The sequence below is a fragment of the Eulemur rufifrons genome, chromosome 27, assembly GCF_041146395.1.
Source record: "Eulemur rufifrons isolate Redbay chromosome 27, OSU_ERuf_1, whole genome shotgun sequence".
In the NCBI taxonomy this organism is placed as follows: Eukaryota; Metazoa; Chordata; class Mammalia; order Primates; family Lemuridae; genus Eulemur; species Eulemur rufifrons.
In genome coordinates this window covers 12698700-12720245 of record NC_091009.1, presented here as the reverse complement: position 1 = coordinate 12720245, position 21546 = coordinate 12698700, and the positions used below count along the sequence as shown (strand labels likewise).

The window sequence follows — 21546 nt, the reverse complement described above, 5'->3', positions numbered from 1 at the left end:
AAACAGACGACAACCTCATTCAGTTATTTTAGTTTATAGACCATTTAATTAATATTTCCTCTATTTATTCCTCCTCTACCTCCCATTGCATGGCTCACACCTGTAAGAGAACAAAATAGAATAAAATTGAATGCACCTTGAAGACAGCTCAAAACTAGGGTATTCATTTACTCTAGTAAGTTCTTTGAGAGATTATTTTCAATATGAAATATATAGGCACTATGGATATGAAACAGATATTCCACATCTTTAATGGAAATCATTACAACAATCAGATTATTAAAATTTTAAATACTTTTTACTAGCTAAAACAAAGTCATAAATTTCATACTGTTGTATAAAAAATATTTAACAATACAATGACAATAGGTAGAGATATAACAAATGAATATAGCTATAACACTTTAGATTTTCCAAATCTTAATTTGGATTTAAGAAAGAAATCAATATATGAACTATAAATACATATTTATTATATATCTATGGTATATAGATCTGTCTACAAGAAGCTTACAAATTAGTAAATATCACATGTTCCACATGTAATTATTTAATCAATCTTTGGAATATTTATAAAATTAAAAGGGAAGTTTAAGGATTAGAAAATGTGTTTCATTTTTATTACTATCCCACATTCTATTATGTAGTCAGTAGATCAGAAATTCACCTCTCTGTCTGTTAAACTGACGACCACGGACACCTTGTCTCAATGTTGTCTGAAGTCTTACTCGTCTGAAAGGCTTTGGTTGACTACTGCTAGTATCTAAGAAAAACATTAAGAGACAAGAAAAGCAAGTTAAAACAAGAAAGCACTTATAATGACACAAACTAATTACTAAATGAATGTATGAATAACATGTAGACACATCCATTTACATTCAATATTGTTTTTTTTAACAATGAGAGGACATTTAACAAACCAAAAAAGGGTAAATGGTTAAAAAAAATCCCTATTTGAAGAAAAAAGTACCTCATGTTTTTCATTCATTCACTCAACTAATTTAAGAAGTATTTACTTGGTGACTACTCATGTATCAGACATGGTGCTAGGTGCTGGGAAATACAATGGAAAACAAACTGTCAAGTCCCTTAGCAAACAGCCCAATACAATAGAACATGAATCATAGCGGACACTTCTGTTTTGGACACCCCAAATCTAATCATTAGCATATCATACAAGCTCAAATTTAAATATACATTCCAAATCTGACCACTTGTCACAATCTTAACTCTACCATCCTGCCTAAGCCATCATCATCTTTACCCTGAGTTATTGTAGTAGCCTCCAAACTTTTTCCTTGTTTCTGTCCATTACTTATTTTTCATCTCTTCTTTACATAGCAGCCAAACCATGCTGTTAAGCCTTTAAGTCAGGTCGTGTCAGTACTCTGCGTGAAGCCCTCCAATAGCTTCCTGTACCCATGAAAGCCAAGGCTATTACAACGATCTACTTGATCTACCTTCTCCCACTCCCAACTTTTCATCTGAAGGTTCCATGGCAGAGTTTGAGAATTATTACTGTAAACAATTCAAAATGAAAATAAGAGTGAATGACTGAGTACTGTATTTCCTCAATAATAATGGTAATTTCCTGCCTAAAAATTTGGAGATAGATAAGCTAGTATGGTATATTATTTAAGAGTAGAGTCTCTGGAGCCAAATTTCATTTTGCATCTTGACTTGTCCATTACTTCTTAGTTATTTGACCTTGAAGATGTTATTCACCCTTCTTGTGCCTCAGTCTCAACATCTATAAAATAGGGATGAGTATCTACCACGCTGAGTTGTTGTGAGAATCAAAAGAGTAAATATATGTTAAGGGCTTAGAATATGGCCTGACACATAGAAAGTGCTTAAAAAATGCTGTATGTTATTATGTAAAAGAATAACTTTTATTATAGGAAAGATACATAATATCTTTTTTTAAAAAAATTAACTTCAAATGTGAAAAGGCAAACTCTGAAACTGTTTACCTTAGTAAACTGCAAACATTTTTTTGAAGCAACAGAGCTTCTACCCTTCAGCCCTCCACATCAAATCTCTTGTAGGACCCCAGTATGTTGAACAACCAAAAATGGAGCTGCTCTGGCTCAAACAGAGGCAAGATGCCTGGAGTACTTACCCCTCCTTAGCTTCCTTCCCAACATGCCCATCCCCTATAGCACCTGTAGTACCTCGATGAGACCCAAGAACTCTACCGAACAGTATGTTGAGAACCATTTGTCTAGATGAAACATTAAGTGAACTATTCTTTTGGGATGGATTCACCATGTCCATATTTCTGGTTATCGATGTCGGAATATTCTTAGAATAATGACTTTAGTATAAACCAAGTTCCCTTTAATCGCAAAATTTCTCTTCTAAATAAAGCATTTTAAAGTACAGAAAAAAAAAGATATGGATTTGTTGCTAACATAACAGTGTTTTCACAAACAAATTTGATGTATAAAATTTGTACTGTAGTCAAGAGCAGGAACTTACCTACAGAAGAGCTGGAAGGAGGATCCTGGCTGGTAGAAGGGAGATCTGACTCATCAGATACCTGAACAGGCTCTTCTTCCTGCTGGCTGTCAATTTCTAGGCCTGCTTCTGAACTAATACTAAGGAAAACAAAAATTGATTAGAAAATACAAAACCGATTCTAGAATGTATCCTAAATTATTTCTAAACTTTTTTTTGATCTAGTTTGTCACTTAAATTATCCAAAACTCCCCTTAAACTAAAAATTACAGACTCTGATATTGGTAACCATACATATTTTTTAAAGGGGCAGGGAAGAAAAGAGGTCAAGTTGTTTTTTTCCTCATTCCTTTTCTCACCAGGACATGTTCCAATTTGAGTTTTTGTTTTTCCTCTTTTTTTGTTTCCCTCTTTTTTTCTGACAAGGATTCCACATTTCTTGACATTCACAGGAAATATATTGTCCAGATTTTCATAAATTCCAAAACTTTTTAGGAGAACAGAGTACTAAAATAATTCAAATTAGTCACACACTAATAGCTTCCAGCCCAGTTGAGATAGGCTTTGGGTATGTGAAACTCCTGGCTCAGTGGTTACAACTCCATCCTTCTTCCATTCGAGAAGCAAGTGAGGGAGATAGTATAAGAATAACATGAATCTGCTCCAGGTTTTTTATTCATTTGCCAACTTTAGTGGTTATTAGTAATAATTTACCTGAGCAGTACTGCTTAGGACTATATGCTGAAGTTGAGAAGTGCTGGTGAAATGTAAAGAGCATGGGGCCGGAGTCAGGGTTTCAAATCCAGTCTGAGCTGGTTACCAATACTAGTTATTTTAACATGCTCTGAGCCTGAGGTTTTTCATGTGTGTAATGGAGACAATACTTTGCAGTGATAGTGTGTGAGTTAGATATGACGTATGTAAAGTGATGTATATGGTATGGAATTAATGGCAGCTAATGTTCTCAAGAGGGTCTTTAACTTCCCCCACTAAGCAGCACCGTGTTGAGGAGTAACAATAGACCTGCTTTTTTCCCTTATATACTAGAGTTGGCCTATAATTTCTATAAGAAAATGTTGCTAAATAAAATAAACTTCTTGAGTTCTACCTAGGAAATCTGGGTTCTACTTCTGGCTTCTGATCATGAGGTGGTCCAATTTTTTCATCTTATAAAGAATTAGGCTCCATCTTGAAAGCTAAACTGTAAGATCACTGTCCAATGGCTCTTTCCATTAAATTACACCATTTCCTTTGACTTATTAAAAAGACCAGAGGACTTGTCACAAAATACTTTTGCTAAACTTTATAACTGATGTGCTAAAAATGTAGTCATGTCTTGAAAACTACTAGAAAAATCTAATTTTTATGAAGCCAGTATTTCAGGCATCAAAGTCGAAATGCACACAAATAAAGAATGAGGATCCCTTGAGAGCCCACTGCTAAATGGAAAGTGAGTCATTACCTAATATTCCTAATTTTCACAGAAAGGCTTCTTTCTTAGGGAAAAGTTCAAGCAGCTACATTAATGGAAAGGCACCAGTACTTCCAAAGAAATACTCTGATCTAGAATGTATCATACAATTTTCAGGGACACAGTAGTTTTAAAAATTGTCTTCTATGATAATCTTCACGTTCTAAAATATATTACTATATGCAAAATAGTCTTTCAAAGCATATGGTTTGGTTTATTTTTTTTTTAGTAGGATGCTATTGAAAGTGAGCTCAACAGATTTTTCCCAGCTAAAGGAAAACAAATATAAAATCTGATGAGTTTAAAGCAGGCAAAAACTGTAAAATAAATTACCCTTCGGATTCTGCCTCCACAAATACTTCATCTCCATCATCAGCTGTTGCTGTTTCATTTGTTGTAGACAAAGTGCCAGTGGAAGTTGTCACCATTGGAACAGACTGAGAGGCATGTTCTGAAGCATCAGAGGTGGTACTCTCAGTAAATACAGTCACTTTAAAAGGAAAAAACAATAAAAAAATTAAACTTGTAACTTGGTGGTTTATAAAACTTTTAGCCAGATGATATTTTATAGGTTTCCATTTTATTTTTATAATTAAGACACAAAATCTACTAATCTGCCTTTGATACCTACCTGGGGCTGCTACTTGTAGAGGAGTAGTGGGAACACTTCGGCCACCTGACTCTTCTTCATGTGCAAGGAAGAGGGGTGTTTCATACATTCCTAAACCTAAAGACAAGTCTGAATATTAATGAATGACTGAAAGAACATAAAATTGTCAATATGCCAGGTATCTGAAAGAAAAATATTAATTAGTGGAGACACACAATTTTGCTGAAACCTGCAATTTAATTATTCCATCAAGCAAAAATCAATCTCTCAAATTTTAAATACAATTTAAACATATCCTTTAAATACCCTCACACTAATTAAAGTACTTTTAAAAAATTAGCTAAAATGCTCTTTAATAGTTTCGTACAAGCTAACTTCACTGAGTATCCAACCATGAATGAACTACTATATTAGTCTCTATTCCTCACCAAAACTGCAAGGTATTTATCATCCCCCTTTTGCTAATGAAACTTAGTTCAAGGAGGTTAATTAACTATTCCCAAGGTTATAAAGTTAGTAAGTGGTAGCATTCCGATTTAAGCCTAGATCTGACTCTCAAGTCTAGGAAATTGTCCTAACATACAAAGTCACACAACACTTCAAATGTATAAAGTCAACTTATAATTTTGTATCAGTAGAGAGGCCTGTAGTGTTAGAACTAACATCCTAAACAACCAGGTGTCACATTAAATAAGTTTTATGAGGTCTGCAGATTAATCTTTTGTCATGGGCTTACTATTAAAGTAGTATGCGTTCTATATTTACTTATAAAATGCCAGCCAGCTTCCTAGAAATAAAGTGGGCTATATGAATCCTAACTGAAGATTAAAAGGTAAAAAATTCCACAAACAGCATAACGAAAACCAATTACTTCTATTACTTAATTTAGGGGTCATTTTATTCCATATATTTTGAATATTATTTTGTTAAGTAGTGTTAATAGAAAAAATATAACTAATCTTATACTTTTACCCAGGAATGTTACAAGTGTCAAACCATAAACAGGTAGTACCTATGTATATTTGTTGTTTCATTATGTATTTCTGAATGCTTACTTCATGTATGATACTATACTAGGAGCCAGAAGAGATACAAAAGTAAAAAAGCAGTCCTTAAGCTCAAAGAAATAACTTTGTTGGAAAGATAAGATTTATATGTAAGGCAACGCTTAATAAGTATATGATAGCTTTCTCCATAAATTAGCAAAGGGATTATTTAAATATCAACTTTTAAAATATTTATATTTGCTCTTTTCTTAAAATTTAAAATCACAATAGCTTATTACTGAATACATACAAATCCAGGAAATCTCAGGGTTTATTTAGCGACTTACCTCCTTGAGAAGCAAGCTGGCCCAGATCAGAATGACTAGAACTTGTCTGTGGCATATCTTCAGGTGGCCCAAACCGGAATCTAGGAACACCAGCAACCTGTGGGGAACTAAATGGATAAAAAGTAGTCTGAGATGAAACTTACAAAGTTACCTTGTTTAAACCACAAAGGTGGAAAGAATATAGGAACAAGGAAGAATGAGCATCAACAAATTGGGAAGGAAATAGATTGAAAATAAAGTCAATAAAGGGTATTTTACTTATAAAAATACTCAAAACATCAGCTATTAATGAATTTAGTAATAATATGAATAACCTGTGATTTATATATAAATATCTTTTAGCTCTCCTGAACTATGCCTCACATTTCTTGAATCTGTTACATATTGCCACCCATATATGTTGAAAACAACACAAACTCAACAAGAAGCATAAAAAGAGAGTTAGAATGAAGTCAGGAGACAAAGTTTTATCTTAGTTTTCACTGTTGAGTCATCAAAAAATCAAGAGACCTGTCTGGCCTATTAAGAAGAGTTCACTAGCTGGCTCCCAAGGTTTAGAAAAATTCTCTAAGATTAGATGGCTAAGAACTTGTTTTACCCCTTATCCTAACACCACAATCATTTATTTTTCTGCCCACAATCCAGAACAAAAAACTCAGAATTATTTCTTCCTTTGCCCACTCTGTACTCTATCTTTCCTTAGGTAGCCAGCTATCAATACTTAAGGATTATACTTCTATAATACCTCTTGAATCTATTTTCTTTTCTATTTTAACACTATTGCTTTAGTTAAGGCCCTTTTCATTCAGGTGGATTTTTAAACTTGTCTCCATACAGTTATCCTCTTATGGAAGAACCTTGAGCTCTCCTAGCTGGCCCTCAAGTTTCCTATCTGGACCAAAATCTTGAGTAGCTCCAAGGCACTTAAGGCTGCCAGTTGACAAGGCCTCACTCTACTTTTTCAGTCTTATCTTTGTTAGATAATCAGATTATAACCTCGATATCTGAAATAAAAAAGGCAAAGCTGAATTTATTGCTTTTTATAATAAGAGAAAGCTATGTCGGTCAGGCACATTCTCTCCAAGAAGACTGCTGTTCTTACACAGGATTTTCAGGGAACGTGGGGGTGAGGGACTGGTGACTATTAAAGGCTTTAGAGTCTGACATCTGTAGAACATGTTTATTTGGGTGAAAATGCTGTTCATTGGCTGATACTCAGAAGCAAGTTTATTGAAGTCTCTTCCTGATTGCTGACTTTCAGAAGGGAGGAGCTCACACTGGTTGGTTGGCTTGCAAAAGTGTGTTAGCTGAGATACACTGTGGTTAACTGAGTGCATTTAAAACTGGTTCTGACTGCCATGTTACCATGGCTACAGAACAATTAACCTTTTCCCAAGTTTGTGGAATCTTTTTTATTCCGATCTTCAAGTACATCTTGTTACACAAATAACAGTTCAGCCACAATTAAATATGTATACTTCCATATGGAAAGCCTTTTAATCTTGTAAAAGGAGTGGTTTAGCCTAACAGTTAACATAAATTCTAGAGCCAGACTAACTGGTTTGAAACCAAAAAACTGCTACTTCCTGGCAGTCTGTCCTCTGTCTGACAAATTAGTGAATGTCTGTGCTTCAGTATCCTTATCTGTAAAATGGCAATGGTAAAAGCGTCTACCCTCATAATTATGAGCATAAAATAAGTGGATGCATAAAAATGCTCAAAAAATGTTAGCTATGCTTTTCCAAGACTGAATTCAATGTCCTCTTCATCAAGTCTTTTCAGATTCTTTCCCCCTAATTGTTGGAATAAATTATTTCCTCATTTCTATTGACAGAGCTTATTGCTTACGCCTTTAGTCTTCTTCTAGATCGTTGAAGTTACAGTTAGTTGCTCATATGCTTAGATTTCACGATATTATCCATTACGATCACTGTAATTAGCAACACCTTGACCAACACCTATATGGCACATAGTATGTGTCAGGTAATATCTTAAACATGTTAACACAAATTAATTCATTTAATTCTCACAACTTACGAAGTAGGAACTATTGTATTATTATTCCCACTTTTCAAATGAGTATACTCAGGATCAGAGAAGCTAAGGAACTTGCTGCTAGTAAGCAGTAGAGCTATGTTTCAAACACAGGCATTCTGACTTTAGAGATCACAGTCCTAACCATTGTTATATTGTCTTTTAATTAAAAATTCTTGATAGAAGCAATTGTATTTCATTCATCTCCGTATAATTTTCCCCAACACTACATCCTCAACCCTCCTATCCTAAGTGCTTATTTAGTACACAGCAGAGAAGGGCTCAACAAATAATGAGTCAATCAAATGATAAGTTAACAGGGAAACAGTATTTGGTTAGTGACAAAATGTGTTTCTATTTCATTAACTTACTGAATTGCTTCAGCAAACCCATCAGTACGATGTGGCACCACAAGAGTTGGTGTACTTGGAACTGTTCTGTCTTCATCATCAAAAAAATGCTGCTGCTGTAACAGAGATAGAAAACAGGAGTTAACGGGCACATCGTCACACATAGATAGGGACTGTACAAATAATTGCCGAATAAACAAATCACTTTTATGTGATCAGTAAGTACTTACCATGCCACCTATTCCTGGAGTCAACTGAAGCCCACGTCCTACAGACTGCCTCCGGGTCATCTGAATTCTCTGTGTGTCAAGAAAGAAAGTACATTTGTCTTAAAGAATCAGGCAATGAAACAAACATCAATTATCAACAGACAGCTTATTAGGTGGGCAATAAAATAACTAAAATGTTAGCAGATATATAATCAACAGGATATTTTCTCAGAAAAAATTGCTACTATTCTTGTGCTAAAGAAATCAGTTTTAATCAGTGACAAATTTTTAATTATAGACACTATAATATTAATCAAAAGAAAAATATGTTATTAACTGACAGACAAAATATTAATATTCAAATTAAAACAAATTTATGATCCTATCTTATTTGTATGTAAATGAATTCAGTTCCTATCTTCTTAACTGAAAATGTTAGCAAGTATGCCTTTGGATCTTAAGGCTTAATTATTCTTTGGTGTTCAAACAGCATTACTGTCTTCTTATAAATTGCTTCCCAGTTAAGATAATTCTAAATTGACAGATTGGGTATATTTTCCAGCATCCATATATGGTCCCTTTAAGACTGTATTTTCACATAATGACATTATTTTCATCAGTGGTACTTTAGTAGAATTTATACTTGAAAGTATTTTAACACACTATGTTACAGGATAAAACTCAAGCTAGATTAATAGAAGTTTTATACTTTTCCAGCTATTTCTGCAAGCACTTTTCATTAAGAGATGCCCAACCCTATTACATGCTAAATGTAAAGGGTCATGAATACCTTCGTTAATTTTAAAAGTAGAAATAGGTGATTACAAACAAATGAGAGAAAAAATGCTCTTCTGTTAAGTAGAAAAAAATCCCCTTTTTTAATAAACATGCACATTATAGAAAGAAACCTTCAAATCAGATGGTAGTGAGCTGCCAAAATATACTTTATTTTCATTAAAACCCAAGAAAATATTTTTCTGTTTTAACCTGTAGAAATAGCAACAGAATTTTATTTGCTATGACTATAATTATTTCAATTTATATATATGATTATAGTATATTTAATTTTAGTAAGTCTTGCTATTCTAAAGTTCATTCCGTTTATGAAAGTAAATTACTGTCATATTTCAAGGAAATGAAATCAGAGACCAGTTTCAGTTTAGAAAATTTTATAAAAATATGCCAAAACATTAAAAAGTTCATATAAAAAAAAAGAAGAAAAATATCTAATGGAAAGGGAAAAAAAGCCAAGATTTTTAAAAGTTCATTTTTCAGAATGACCAGTATTTGTAATACCTGAACTGGTGGTCCCAACTCTTGAGGTGGAGCATGAATGGTCAGCCGCGGGGGAAGTGGATGTGGTGGGCGCCTTGGTGACTGAGGGGCTCGAGGGGTCTGTCTTTCAGATGCTGACGATGGCTGCTGTTCTCTAGAGACCTCCTGGGAAAAAGAAGATTCTGCAGCACCTGTATTTCCTTCACCTACAGGAAAAGAGAAGCTTAGTTTTGAACTATTAAATTTACTACAAAATAACCTGGACAATCCCTAGAAACATAAATCTTACCATTAGGAATGTTCACCTCACTAATATTTTCAGAAGTAAAGTTGTAAGGTGTGTTGGGCTTTAGACTCAGAAATAATGGGGTTTGCCCATATCAGTTGTGTAACCTTGAGGAAGTCCCTTAACCCAGTAGTCCCCAACCCCAGGGCTGAGGCCTGGTACCCATCTGTATCACTGCCTGAGCTTCGCACCTGCTCCCCCACCCCACCCCTCCACCCCTGGTTGGTGGAAAAATTATCTTCCATGAAACCAGTCCCTGGTGTCAAAAAGGTTGGAGACTGCTGCCTTAACCTCTTTGAGTCTATTTTTTGGTTGGTTAATAGAGCAAATGTAACCTATAAGTAAGTTTTTTCTGAAGATTTCAAATAATGAACATAAAGCACCTAGCAACATGCATGTGATACATCTTTAATAAATTTTGTCTTACATTGTTCTTAATAAAGTGGGCCAATTACTTAAAGGTCAGACCACTAGACTATAACAATCAAACAGGGCGAAGAAGATTGAGGAAAAGCTTTACAACTATACTTTGATATCTTGGTTTTCCCAAATTTTGAATTTCAATGGTCCCTCAAATGTCTGTCTTCTATATACATTATAGAAACAAAAGAAGCTGTCTTTCACTATGAAAAGTTGAATAGGATATCACAGAATATAGTAGTTCAGAAGTCTTAAGGTCTAGAATCAGATCCTTGCTCTAACACTTAGTAGCTATGTGACCTTGGTTAAGTCATTTCTCTGTGATTCAGATTCTTCATTGGTACCTAAACTTGATTAAGTTTATTGTAAGAATTAAATAATAGTTCAATACAAGTAAAGAAAAACAGTCAGTAACTTTTGGCAATGTGCCAAATCTATCCACTAAATTTTAGTCAGACCATAGACCACTAGGCCTATTTTTGCTTGACTGCAAGAAAAAAAAAAAAATAGAAAAGGAGAAGAAAAATGGCTATGAACATTTGCGTTCAACAGATCTTTTAGTGATAATACCTAACAAGGCAAAATTTTTTCCCTCTTTCCCAACTATGTGATACACACAAAATGTTTCTTAATTTACAAAATGTTTGTAAAATATAAATTGTTATCCCAAGTATATTAATTTCTCTCTCCTTTCCTCCCTTAAAAAGAAGACTATTCTTTATTACATGGCTTAATATTCATTAGTCTATTTTTCTCTTAAAACACTTAAAAGTTGAAAGGGTTGCCTGCCCTTGCTTTATATTCATTCAAATGAGTATATATTTTGCCCTTTTAAATATTCAGGCCTCTACAGAAACCCAGATACAATCCTTTCCCATTAACCCAAATATATAAGATTTTACTAAATCACTACTAATGATTTTGGCTCAGTATTATCCGTAAAACCAGGAATATTATACCAGATGATCGCTAATTCTTTAAGACACATTTTAAAACGATGAGAATAAAATAAAATTATTTTCTATAATTTCCACAATCCTTTAATGCCTACAACTTTTCGGTGGACCTCTAGGACTCTTTCTTTCAAAGATACAACAGAAGGTATACTGTACTGATCAAAAAATCTTTTTTTCATTGGAAAACCAGATCACACTGCAAAGCTCCAATATCCATAAATCTTAAAGCATGAAGCTTGATTAGACTGACCTCTTCTGGTTGTGAACTGTTACTACTGCTGTTGGAAGTCCCTGATTTAATGTTTTCCCTTAATTAGAGCAGTGGCCGCATATGGAATTTAGAATACTTTAGAGATTTCAAAATGTTTTTCTACCAACGAGGTAGAAAAGATAGTAGAATGGTGGCACCTAACAGTACAGTAAACTTTACGAGAGCAAAGTAGTGACAAAGCTAGAATAGGAGTCAATCCCTTACTTGTCAATTTACTAAGTAAGTTTTATACAGGATGATTAAATACAATTTGAGCTTAGAAAGTATTATTTAGTTTAGAAAATATTACCTAGTTTATAAATATTCAATTAAAAAAAGACTAATATAAATCTCACCACTGTTTTGAGAATCAGCAGCTCTCTGATTACCTTCACCTCCACCCATGCTTTCTTCTGTTTCTGTGCCTGGGTCAGTCCCATCGCCACCCTGAAAACAAAATGTGATGATGTAAGCTCAAGTAAATCAATAAAAACCTTAAAAAAACAAACTGAATAATTAACCAAACCAAACCACAGCAAAAACAAACAACCACCAACCGATAAAACCTCAAAGGCATAAAAGGTTTTAGTGTACTAATGATATAGGCTTTTCTGTAGCCCTAGAAAACAGCAAGTTTTCTAAGCAAGCTCTTAAAATGAATGGTAAAAATTCCAGCCAGTTACCTCAGCATCATCAGCTTCATATCCATCATTGCCATCTGCACTCCCAGTTCCTTCATTGCTATCTTCACCCTCGTCTCCCATCCCCGTGTCATCTTCATCATCATCATCGTCGTCTTCATCTTCTTCATAATCCTAGTAGAAATTATGAATAAATAATCTAGGATATGGCCCACATGTTCTGCACATCTTGATACTAATGTAGGAATGTAAGTGATTCGTCACTGATCAGGAAATAGTTGTCTTGAGCATTATATGGAATTAGTTCAGCAGTACCAGATACTATAGCTATGATGCTTACTAGAATTAGTAAAGTAGCAATCAATTCTGAATTCTAACTGTTTGCATGAGATCATTCAAAGATTATTGCCCCTAGATGTCAGTGAAGTGCCAAGTGGTCTAGTTTAATTCTAAATTTAAATAGGCTGCATTGAAGAAGAAAATAATGAAATTACACTATACCAGGAGCTTTTAAAAAATGTTGCTTTATTAACCCAAAAGTGTAAAATGAAAAACTGCCCATACAGAATTAAATTCCAAAAGAAAATACAATATTTCAGTTAAAATACGCTTCAACGATGGTATTCTCAGTTACTTCTGAAATAAATTATGGGGCTCTAAGAGAAAAGAAATCCTTATTTCTTCTTTTTATTTCCAGAAACCATAGCATTTCCAATTAAATTCATATAGTCACTTATCAATAAGACTTAAGATTAAGTTTAATTGAGAATAAATCTTAAATGCTTAGCAATCATTAAAAAAAACAAAACCAAAATTTTAAAAGCTGGGACTTGCTAGCACTGGTTCTATACTCAGTTTTATTATAAAATGTTAATTTCTGAACTAATCGGATAAAAGAAAATCAACAAAATCTATTTTTTTAAAAATTTTTATTTATTAATTTTTTTGAGATAGGGTCTCCCTCTGTTGCCCAGCCTAGAGTGCAGTGGCATCATCATAGCTCACAGCAACCTCAAACTCTTGGGCCCAAGCAATTCTCCTGCCTCAGCCTTTTCCAAGTAGCTGGGACAACAGGTGAGTGCCACCACGCCCAGCTAATTTTTTCTACTTTTAGTAGAGATGAGGTCTCACTCTTGCTCAGGCTGGTCTCAAACTCCTGAGCTCAGGTGATCCTCCTTCCTCAGCCTCCCAGAGTGCTAGGATTTCAGGCGTGAGCCACCGGGCCTGGCCCCAATAAAATCTATTTACACTGACTAGAAACCAGAATTTATTAGTCGATGCATTAGTTGTCCCAAGGATTTAAGCACTTTCATCTAACAGTTTAGAAACACTGGATGATTTCAAATCAAATTTACCTCATGTTCTCCATCATTTTCATCATCATCCTCTTCTTCATCATCACTGTCAATTACAATGACATCATCTCCTTTGCCTTGACCATCTTGGGACGAGGTTGTTGTTTGCTGATCTGACTGAAGTGGTCCAAGATCTATTTGTAGAGACTGAGAGGTTTCCTCACTGTCTTCCATAGGTGTATAATCCCCCTGGGTTACTCCCTTTAAAAATAAAAAGTCAAAAACTGAAAAAACAAACAAAAAAACCCACAAAACACTAAAAAACCAAACCTAAAATGATCCATGAGTTATTATAGGTCAAAGTAAAGACTAAAGAATACTTATAGACTAGGTGTATTTTATTTTTAAAAATATGGTTTCAAAAGTAGAATTTGAAATACATGCTAAAGATGATGAACCTTTGAGTTTCTTTACTGTCTTCCTATAGAAGAATTATTATAAATCTTATTGGGTAATACTCAACATAAGAGAAGAATATATAAATATATGCATGTCCAAAACTACAGTGTTATGTTGTAGATCAGTGCTGTCCAACAGAAATATGTGAGCCACAATGAGTGTCACATGTAATTTTGAATTTTCTAGTAGCCACTTAAAAAAAGGAAAATAAACAAGTGAAATAAATTTTAATAACATAGTTAACCAATATATCCAAAACATTATTTCAACATGTGATCACTACATAAATTATTAATCTGATATTTTAGATTTTAAAATTTTTACTAAGTCTTCAAAATCTGATGTATATGTTACTCTTATCTCAGTTTGGACTAGCCTTATTTCAAGTGGTCAGTAACCAATATAATTAGTTGACCAATATACTTAGGTACAGTTGTAGACCAAAGTCAGAAAAAAGCATACACATGGACTTGCAACATTTTATTAGAAACTTTTCCCCTAAATTAGAAAAACAATGGAAATATGCTGAATAAAATAAGCTATTGTCTTTTTACAAAGAAACCTTTTCTTTCCCCAAAACTCTGATTATCCTAAGCCTTCAAACCACATTAAAGATATCAGATATTAAAATAATTCCTTGTTCAATCTACTTCCACAACTCGATTTTGTTAGCTACTGAAATAAACTATTATTTTAACTCTATTTCTGATATTTGCTATAAAAAGTTAAATGTCTACTTTTTGGCGTAAGCAATCAGTAGTATCTATTTTTTTTTTTACAAGCCAACAACAATGTCTTTTAAACTAAGACATTCATCAAAAATTTATATAGACTATAATGGAAAAAGTGAGTAAATCATGATATAATTAAAAATGTGTCTCAACGTGACATGTTTATTTCAGGAAAAGCAACACTTAAAAAGAACATCTGCTTCATTGTCGGAAAATCAGAAAAATGAACTATTACACATTCAGAGGGGTGGAATGAAACGTCAAATGGTACATTTGAGTCACAGACAATTTTGCCAATCTCAAGTAAAAGCTTTCCATAGAAGATTTTACTATAATTTAACCAAGTCTGAGAATAAAATAGAAATTCACATCTTATTATTTCAAATTGTTTTATGTTTTTCAGAGACAACACTTTCTGAAAGATACATAGAACAGATGTCACTTATGGTACAGGTTGAGGATCCTTTTTTTGAAATGCTTAGGACCAGAAATGCTTTGGATTTTGGAATACTTGCATATGTATAACAATATATCTTGGGGGTAAAGACCCATGTCTAAACATGAAATTCATTTATGTTGCATATGTTTATGCACATAGCCTGAGGATAGTTATATGTAATATTTTAATAGTTTTGAGCATGAAACAAAGTTTTGATGGTGTTCTGACTGCAACCCGTCACATGAGGTCAGGTGTGGAATGAATATTCCACATGTGGCTTTCATGTTGGTGCTCAAAAAGTTTTGGATTTTAGAGCATTGTGCATTTTGGATTTTCAAAGTATCGATGTTCAAGTTGTACTACACATTCACCTAAGGTTTAGTTTTTTGTTTTTAGTCAAGGAGAGCTAGTAAAATTAACTTATAGACTGAATGTATCTAAGAAACTAAAATTTACTTACAATTTATGGTTACTTAAGATTAGCTTGAGATAATTCCTTAATTTTACACAGATAATAAAATGACCCTAAAAGTTTATCCAGAGAGAAAGTATTGTTTCAAGCTTAAGAGGACAGTTTAAAACTATACAGCCTGGGTTTAAATCCTAGCTCCAATGCTATGTGAACTTAAGTATATTACTTATCTGGGTATCAGTTTCTTCATCTATAAAATGGGGTTGTTTTGAAGATTAAATTAGTTAGTAAATATAAATCTTTCTTTTTTTTGAGACAGGGTCTCACTCTGTCACCTGGGCCAGAGTGCAGTGGTGTCATCATAGCTCACTGCAACCTCAAATTCTGGGCTCAAGCAATCCTCCTGCCTTAGCCTGCCAAGTAGCTGGGATGATAGGCATGTGTCACCATGCCTGGCTAATTTTTTTCTATGTATTTCTATATATCTTAGCTATGCCTGCCTGATTTTTCTATTTATTTTTAGAGACGGGGTCTCACTCTTGCTCAGGCTGGTCTTGAACTCTTGGCCTCAAGTGATCCTCCTATATTGGCCTCCCATAGTGAATAAATGTAAATTTCTTAGATCAATACTTGGTATATGGTAATGAGTTCTATGTTAAGTATGAATAGTTAACTATTAGTATTATTATAGCTAAATTCTCATCTTGTGGGGCAGAGGGACACAAGAAAATTAACAGCATTTTGAGTGCCTAATATGTGGACAGGTACTGCTTTAGGTACTTCACAATCTTAAAAATTAAATTTTTTTGAAGAGTGAGATAACTGAGAGAAATAATGACATGTTTATAGTCAGAGTTTCTAAGTGGTGGAGCTAGCAATGGAACCTAGTGGTTTGATCTTTCTGCCAGTAAAGCTGCTCTAGAGGAACCTCAATGAGAGTTCAGAAAATGAAGTAGATAAATTCATTTCCTTTTATGGATGATTTTATTCTGTAAGGGAAACAACAGAGGACTCCAGCAAATGAGGTATTATGTATTAACTCAAGACTCAACCACTCAACTTAATTAAAATTAAAATAGTGGAAAATCTTCACTCCTAACTCTGGAAAATCTGGAAATCCATGCTACCTATGAACAAAAACATTTCTTTAATATAAATTTAGAAAGTAGTATACTCATGGGACACTAGTGAATTCTAGTAATATTTCATTAAATATGAGAACAAGTTAAAAAAATTCCAGAAAATGTTTTCATTTGTCAAAGTTAATTTCATTCATTAAAAGCAACCATTTGTTACTTTAAGTATATTTTTACTTACTTCTCCTATGGAATCTTGAGAATCCTGGTTGTATACTTGAGTTTCTACCTCTCCATCAGTACTTTCTTCTGCCATAACTTCTTCCTGAATCATAATATGCAGGCATGTTAAATGTCATCAGCGCCCTAGATGAAGGGCTATCTGTTCTACTTGTCCTCTCAATAAAACAAAACTCAAATCTACAATTTTAAAGCTGCACAAAAGAAATGTCCATTTATTTTTATTTATAAAATAATCACATTCCTCTTTAATATATATAAGATTTGTAAACAATACATACATATGAAGTTAACTTAGTAGCCTTAATGTTTGATATGAAACCTAGTTCATTATAATTTAGCTCTAACAACAACAAAAAATAAAGCAATATAATTTTGGTTAATCTTAGAGTAAGAAGGTAGATAACAGTTTAAAATATCCATGAGACTTATAAACTTAAAAAACTTTGAAATGGAATTCAACTTAGGTGTTTACAGTGATTTTTTATTGAAATGGAAACAAATTCGATTAAATATATGCAAAGAATAATATAAAATATTATAGGCAATGATACCTGGGTTGTTAGTGGAAACTTTACATAGTAAGTTGAACAAGAGTGTTTTCCAGATAATGAATGCATTTTGGCTCCAAAGGTTACTTTTCATTAGGCTTTAACTGAAAAGAATACCTTAACCCTACTGGTAAAAATGAAAATAAAATAACTTTACACACCTCAGTTCCTACAGGTGTAACACTTTTCAACTTCTTTGGAAGAGGCATTTCCACTGTATCATCAGAGACTTGGTCTGCTGCTTCCATGGTGCTATCCTCTTCCTCTTCACGTGCACGCTTTGGCAAAGAAGAACTTGGGGTAGCTGAAACTTTGAAATTACATAATTTAAATCTTGAAATTAGAGAATAACTCAATTTAAACAAAGATAATCTAGCTAACACGGTCACTTAACCAAAGAAGAACACAGTAAACATTTAATTGTACAAATCATTAGAATACAATTAATTAAGTCCTAGATATATGGTCATCAACATAATTTGCTTCTGCTAATCTATGGGTAAACAAAGAGCAACTTATGCTCTGAATCAATGTTTTCATGCCAACCTAACCTTTGGTTAATAAAGACCCTAACTCTTACAATGAATGAGATTTTACTGATATATATTAATAATTGCTATTTATAAAGTTTACATAGGGGCCTTCTATAAAACCAAGGACTCGTCGGATGAAAAATTTACACTGTATATAAATCAGTGTATGGTTTTGTCTTAGGTGTCTTTTAGTTTTCAGGACCTGCAACTAAGTTATATATAATATGTTTTGGGTTGTTTCATCTTTAAAACAAGTCAAAAAATAACTGGAGGGGAAGAAAGGTCTTAATGACAAAAATAACTGACCTAAAATAGTTGAATTCAGAAGTAAACATGAAATAATGTTAGGAATGCACTCATTCATTCTAATATCTGGAAGAAATCAAGTATGTACAAAGAATACTCAAGATATACATTGTATCTAAGATATCATAAATGCATGGGTCTACTCTAACTTCATTTTAAAATTAGTCTTACCAGTGCCAAATACTGCTGTGGAAGTAGAAGGCCGCTCAACTGGCGAACTCTGAACAACCTCCACTATGTTTGGGGATAACTCTTGATTGGCAGGCTCAATTTGAGGATGACTCTGTTGAGTGGGCTGTACAAAAGCCGTAGCTTGTGTTTGTTGCTGAACAGTTAAAATGGGTTGAGAGAGAGAGGGCTGGACATTAGGACTGGTTGAACGAACAGATCCACTCGTGCTTCCAAAAACTGGAACATGTTCCACAGGTCCTTCTGACTGCATAGCTGAAAAATAATTACAATGTTTAATATAAGTCTTCTGTTCTTACCAAAGCTGGAATTATTCTTCCTATTGTGGTACATGTCACATTTTGCATAGTTTTGCATAATTATTCTCTTACTACTTAATAGACAAAAGCATTGTGCGTAAAGGTAATGGTATTGTGCATTTTTGTACTACCTATGTGACTGACATGGTAGTATGTAATAAATTATTGGTTGAATTAAATAAACAAATACATATCTGAAACTTTTTGCATCTATTATTTCACTTAAATTATTACCAAATGAAATTAAGAAGCTCAAGTCAAATTAGGTTTCATTAAGCATTGTTTTTTCTAATTGATATCATAACACAAACAGTAAGTTTAATTGGTAATGTATTTGGTAAGCATTTTATTGGATAAAGTCAAAATAAAATATTCTGTACTTTGATAGCATACACGTAAATCATATTTCTAAATACTTGAATAATTTACTGAATTCTAATACACATCAAGATAAAAATCTAAGAAAATATGCTTGTAGCAAAGTTTTGCTGAACACCTATTTTGGGGGTTGAGTAAAGGGATTAAACAGTAAAAAGTAAGATTCTTATCCTTGAGGAGCTCAGTCTAGTGGCATCAAAAAGCATGTGTACAACTGAATAAAATAAAAAGTTGTCATTGCCTTAATGACTAACAAGGTACCATGGGGAAAAAAGTGGAGAAAGCAATAAAAAGGTCATACAACTTCAGTGAAAAGGTGATGTTGGGCTGAGCCAGTCATTTAGTATGGTTTTTCAAAGTGGATTTCATATCATCTTTCTTAGTCATTAGAAGTGAAAATTTTAGTCCTAGAAAAACATGCTGTATACTTTCCCACTTCTTTAGCTTAAAAATAAAACAAAGGAGAAAGGAAGAGAGGGCTTGAGGAAGAAATTTGCTGTATTAACAAGTATCCTGGGAGGTACACACTTGAAATATTAAACACCACCTTTACAATATCTGACTTCAGCTTTAGTGGATGCTTCATCTATCCTTGAAGTTAATTGTCATCATCCTATAATAAATCTAAATAAGCAGTCAGTTCAATCAGATCGATTTTATTTCACTAACCTTCTTGCGATTCCACTTGTGTGGTGGGCATCACTGTGGCTGTCGGGGTGGTGGTAGGATTTGTAACAGTTGCAGGTGTAACCATTGGGCGGATACTAGCCCTGGGTGTTGATTTATTCCCAGCCATCGCTGCAGCTGTCACTTTACTCGGAGTAGACACAACAGGAGTTGGCTTGATATTGGCTGTTGGTGGGTCTGATGTGCTGGCACTTAAAAAGGAGAAAATACAACAATAATGATTCATAAAAAATTATTAGGCAGATTTAAAACAAGTATTTTTAGAAAGACAGTAAGCACAGTTCTCTAGTTCTTGTTCACTAAATGTTTCAAAACTCTTATTGAAGAGGTTTTGAACTTAAGCATTAAAAACTGCACCACTTCGGAGAGATGCGTTCTGGTTATGCAGAATGTATCTAACTACTGAATCGCTGAATCCAAGTCTCAGCCCAGCCTTTTATATTTGTCACCATACGACATCGCAGGGAAAATCAGTAGTAGACTAACTTAGAAGCCAATCACAAACTAAAAGATGAAAGATGTTTTCTCTGTCACAAAGCTCTACTCGGTAAGACCGAAAGTATGCTAAAAAACGAAAGTTTGCAACTACATGATAGAGTTTTACAGAGACAAATATATGTTTTAATAACAGAATATATAGATTTCTGGTTTCTCCCCAAAGATTACTGGAGGTTCCCTGAAATTTAAAAGAAAAACAAATAACAGACTGTAAAAGAACTAAAACTCACATTCCTCTTTCACCAGAAGCTGGAGTCGTTTTCAATGTGATCTGTCTCTGCTGTTCTGGGACCTATAAAGAGAAAACGATTGATTTTTGTGCCTATCCCACAAGAGTCCATCAGACAATGCCATCAAAATATCTTCCTATTTTAATTCTTTTTGTATACTTTGAATTTAGCCAAAATTCATTCTGACAAAGGCTCCTGAATCACAAGGCACTTTTTAGTAAAATGTACAAAGAAAAAAAATGACCTGTCATTAAAACAGAATTAGCTAATTACCTTATTAGAAGGTTCTTGAGGCTCATCTCTCTGCTCGAGGTGTCTCTCTTGATGCTCCCTGAGTTCTCTTTCCAAGCGACTAATTCGACCTTCATATTGGGACTTAAGAGCAGTCATACGAACGTCCAGTTCATCTTTCTGTTGATCTAAGGCTCCGTTCCTTTGTTTAAGCTCTTCATTCTCTTTAGTTAGCTGATCTTTTACACCTAAAGAAGTGCCCATGCGATGATATTTACATTATAATAAAACATTGAAAAGAATATTTATGTGCTTAATTAGCACACAAAGATCTACTGTACTTTAACATCTAAATTAGTTCTGACACATACATCTCAATGAGCAAAGTTCTAACATATCCATGTTTAGTATTCTAATATAAAATATACTTACTCCAACATAAAAATGTAACTTTTCCTAACTAAAATCTCAAAAAGCTAAAGACTTCCAGTTAGCAGAATTCTTTTACAAGAACCTTAATATTTTAATGTATCATTCAATTCATTACTATGAGTTGCAAAATTTTCATTTCATATAATCTACAGCATATATTTAAAATAATTCAATAACTTTATGAAATAAGTTGCTGGACACTGTCTTAGAGATTATTAAATAAAACCCAACAGTTCGACATTTTATTCAGCAGACTGGCAGGCAA

At 33.6% G+C, this 21546-nt stretch overlaps 1 protein-coding gene across 2 annotated transcripts in view; it reads right to left on the bottom strand.

The window, feature by feature from the left end:
• Positions 1 to 28: 28 nt before the first annotated feature.
• TPR (translocated promoter region, nuclear basket protein) overlaps positions 29 to 21546 on the bottom strand; it is a 60446-nt gene continuing 38928 nt past the window's right edge. The window contains exons 34-51 of one of the 2 annotated variants that reach the window (XM_069459555.1): positions 20892 to 21097; positions 20619 to 20680; positions 19873 to 20081; positions 18509 to 18781; positions 17660 to 17808; positions 16949 to 17032; positions 13651 to 13851; positions 12338 to 12469; positions 12011 to 12101; positions 9764 to 9948; positions 8489 to 8557; positions 8280 to 8374; positions 5875 to 5981; positions 4563 to 4658; positions 4265 to 4421; positions 2482 to 2600; positions 668 to 763; positions 29 to 100 (exon numbers count right to left, since the gene is read on the bottom strand). In XM_069459555.1, the coding sequence (XP_069315656.1) occupies positions 45 to 100; positions 668 to 763; positions 2482 to 2600; positions 4265 to 4421; positions 4563 to 4658; positions 5875 to 5981; positions 8280 to 8374; positions 8489 to 8557; positions 9764 to 9948; positions 12011 to 12101; positions 12338 to 12469; positions 13651 to 13851; positions 16949 to 17032; positions 17660 to 17808; positions 18509 to 18781; positions 19873 to 20081; positions 20619 to 20680; positions 20892 to 21097 (2387 nt within the window). In that variant the 3' untranslated portion in view covers positions 29 to 44. The remainder of the gene's footprint in view (positions 101 to 667; positions 764 to 2481; positions 2601 to 4264; positions 4422 to 4562; positions 4659 to 5874; positions 5982 to 8279; positions 8375 to 8488; positions 8558 to 9763; positions 9949 to 12010; positions 12102 to 12337; positions 12470 to 13650; positions 13852 to 16948; positions 17033 to 17659; positions 17809 to 18508; positions 18782 to 19872; positions 20082 to 20618; positions 20681 to 20891; positions 21098 to 21546) is intronic. The other variant, XM_069459554.1, reaches the window with a different exon arrangement.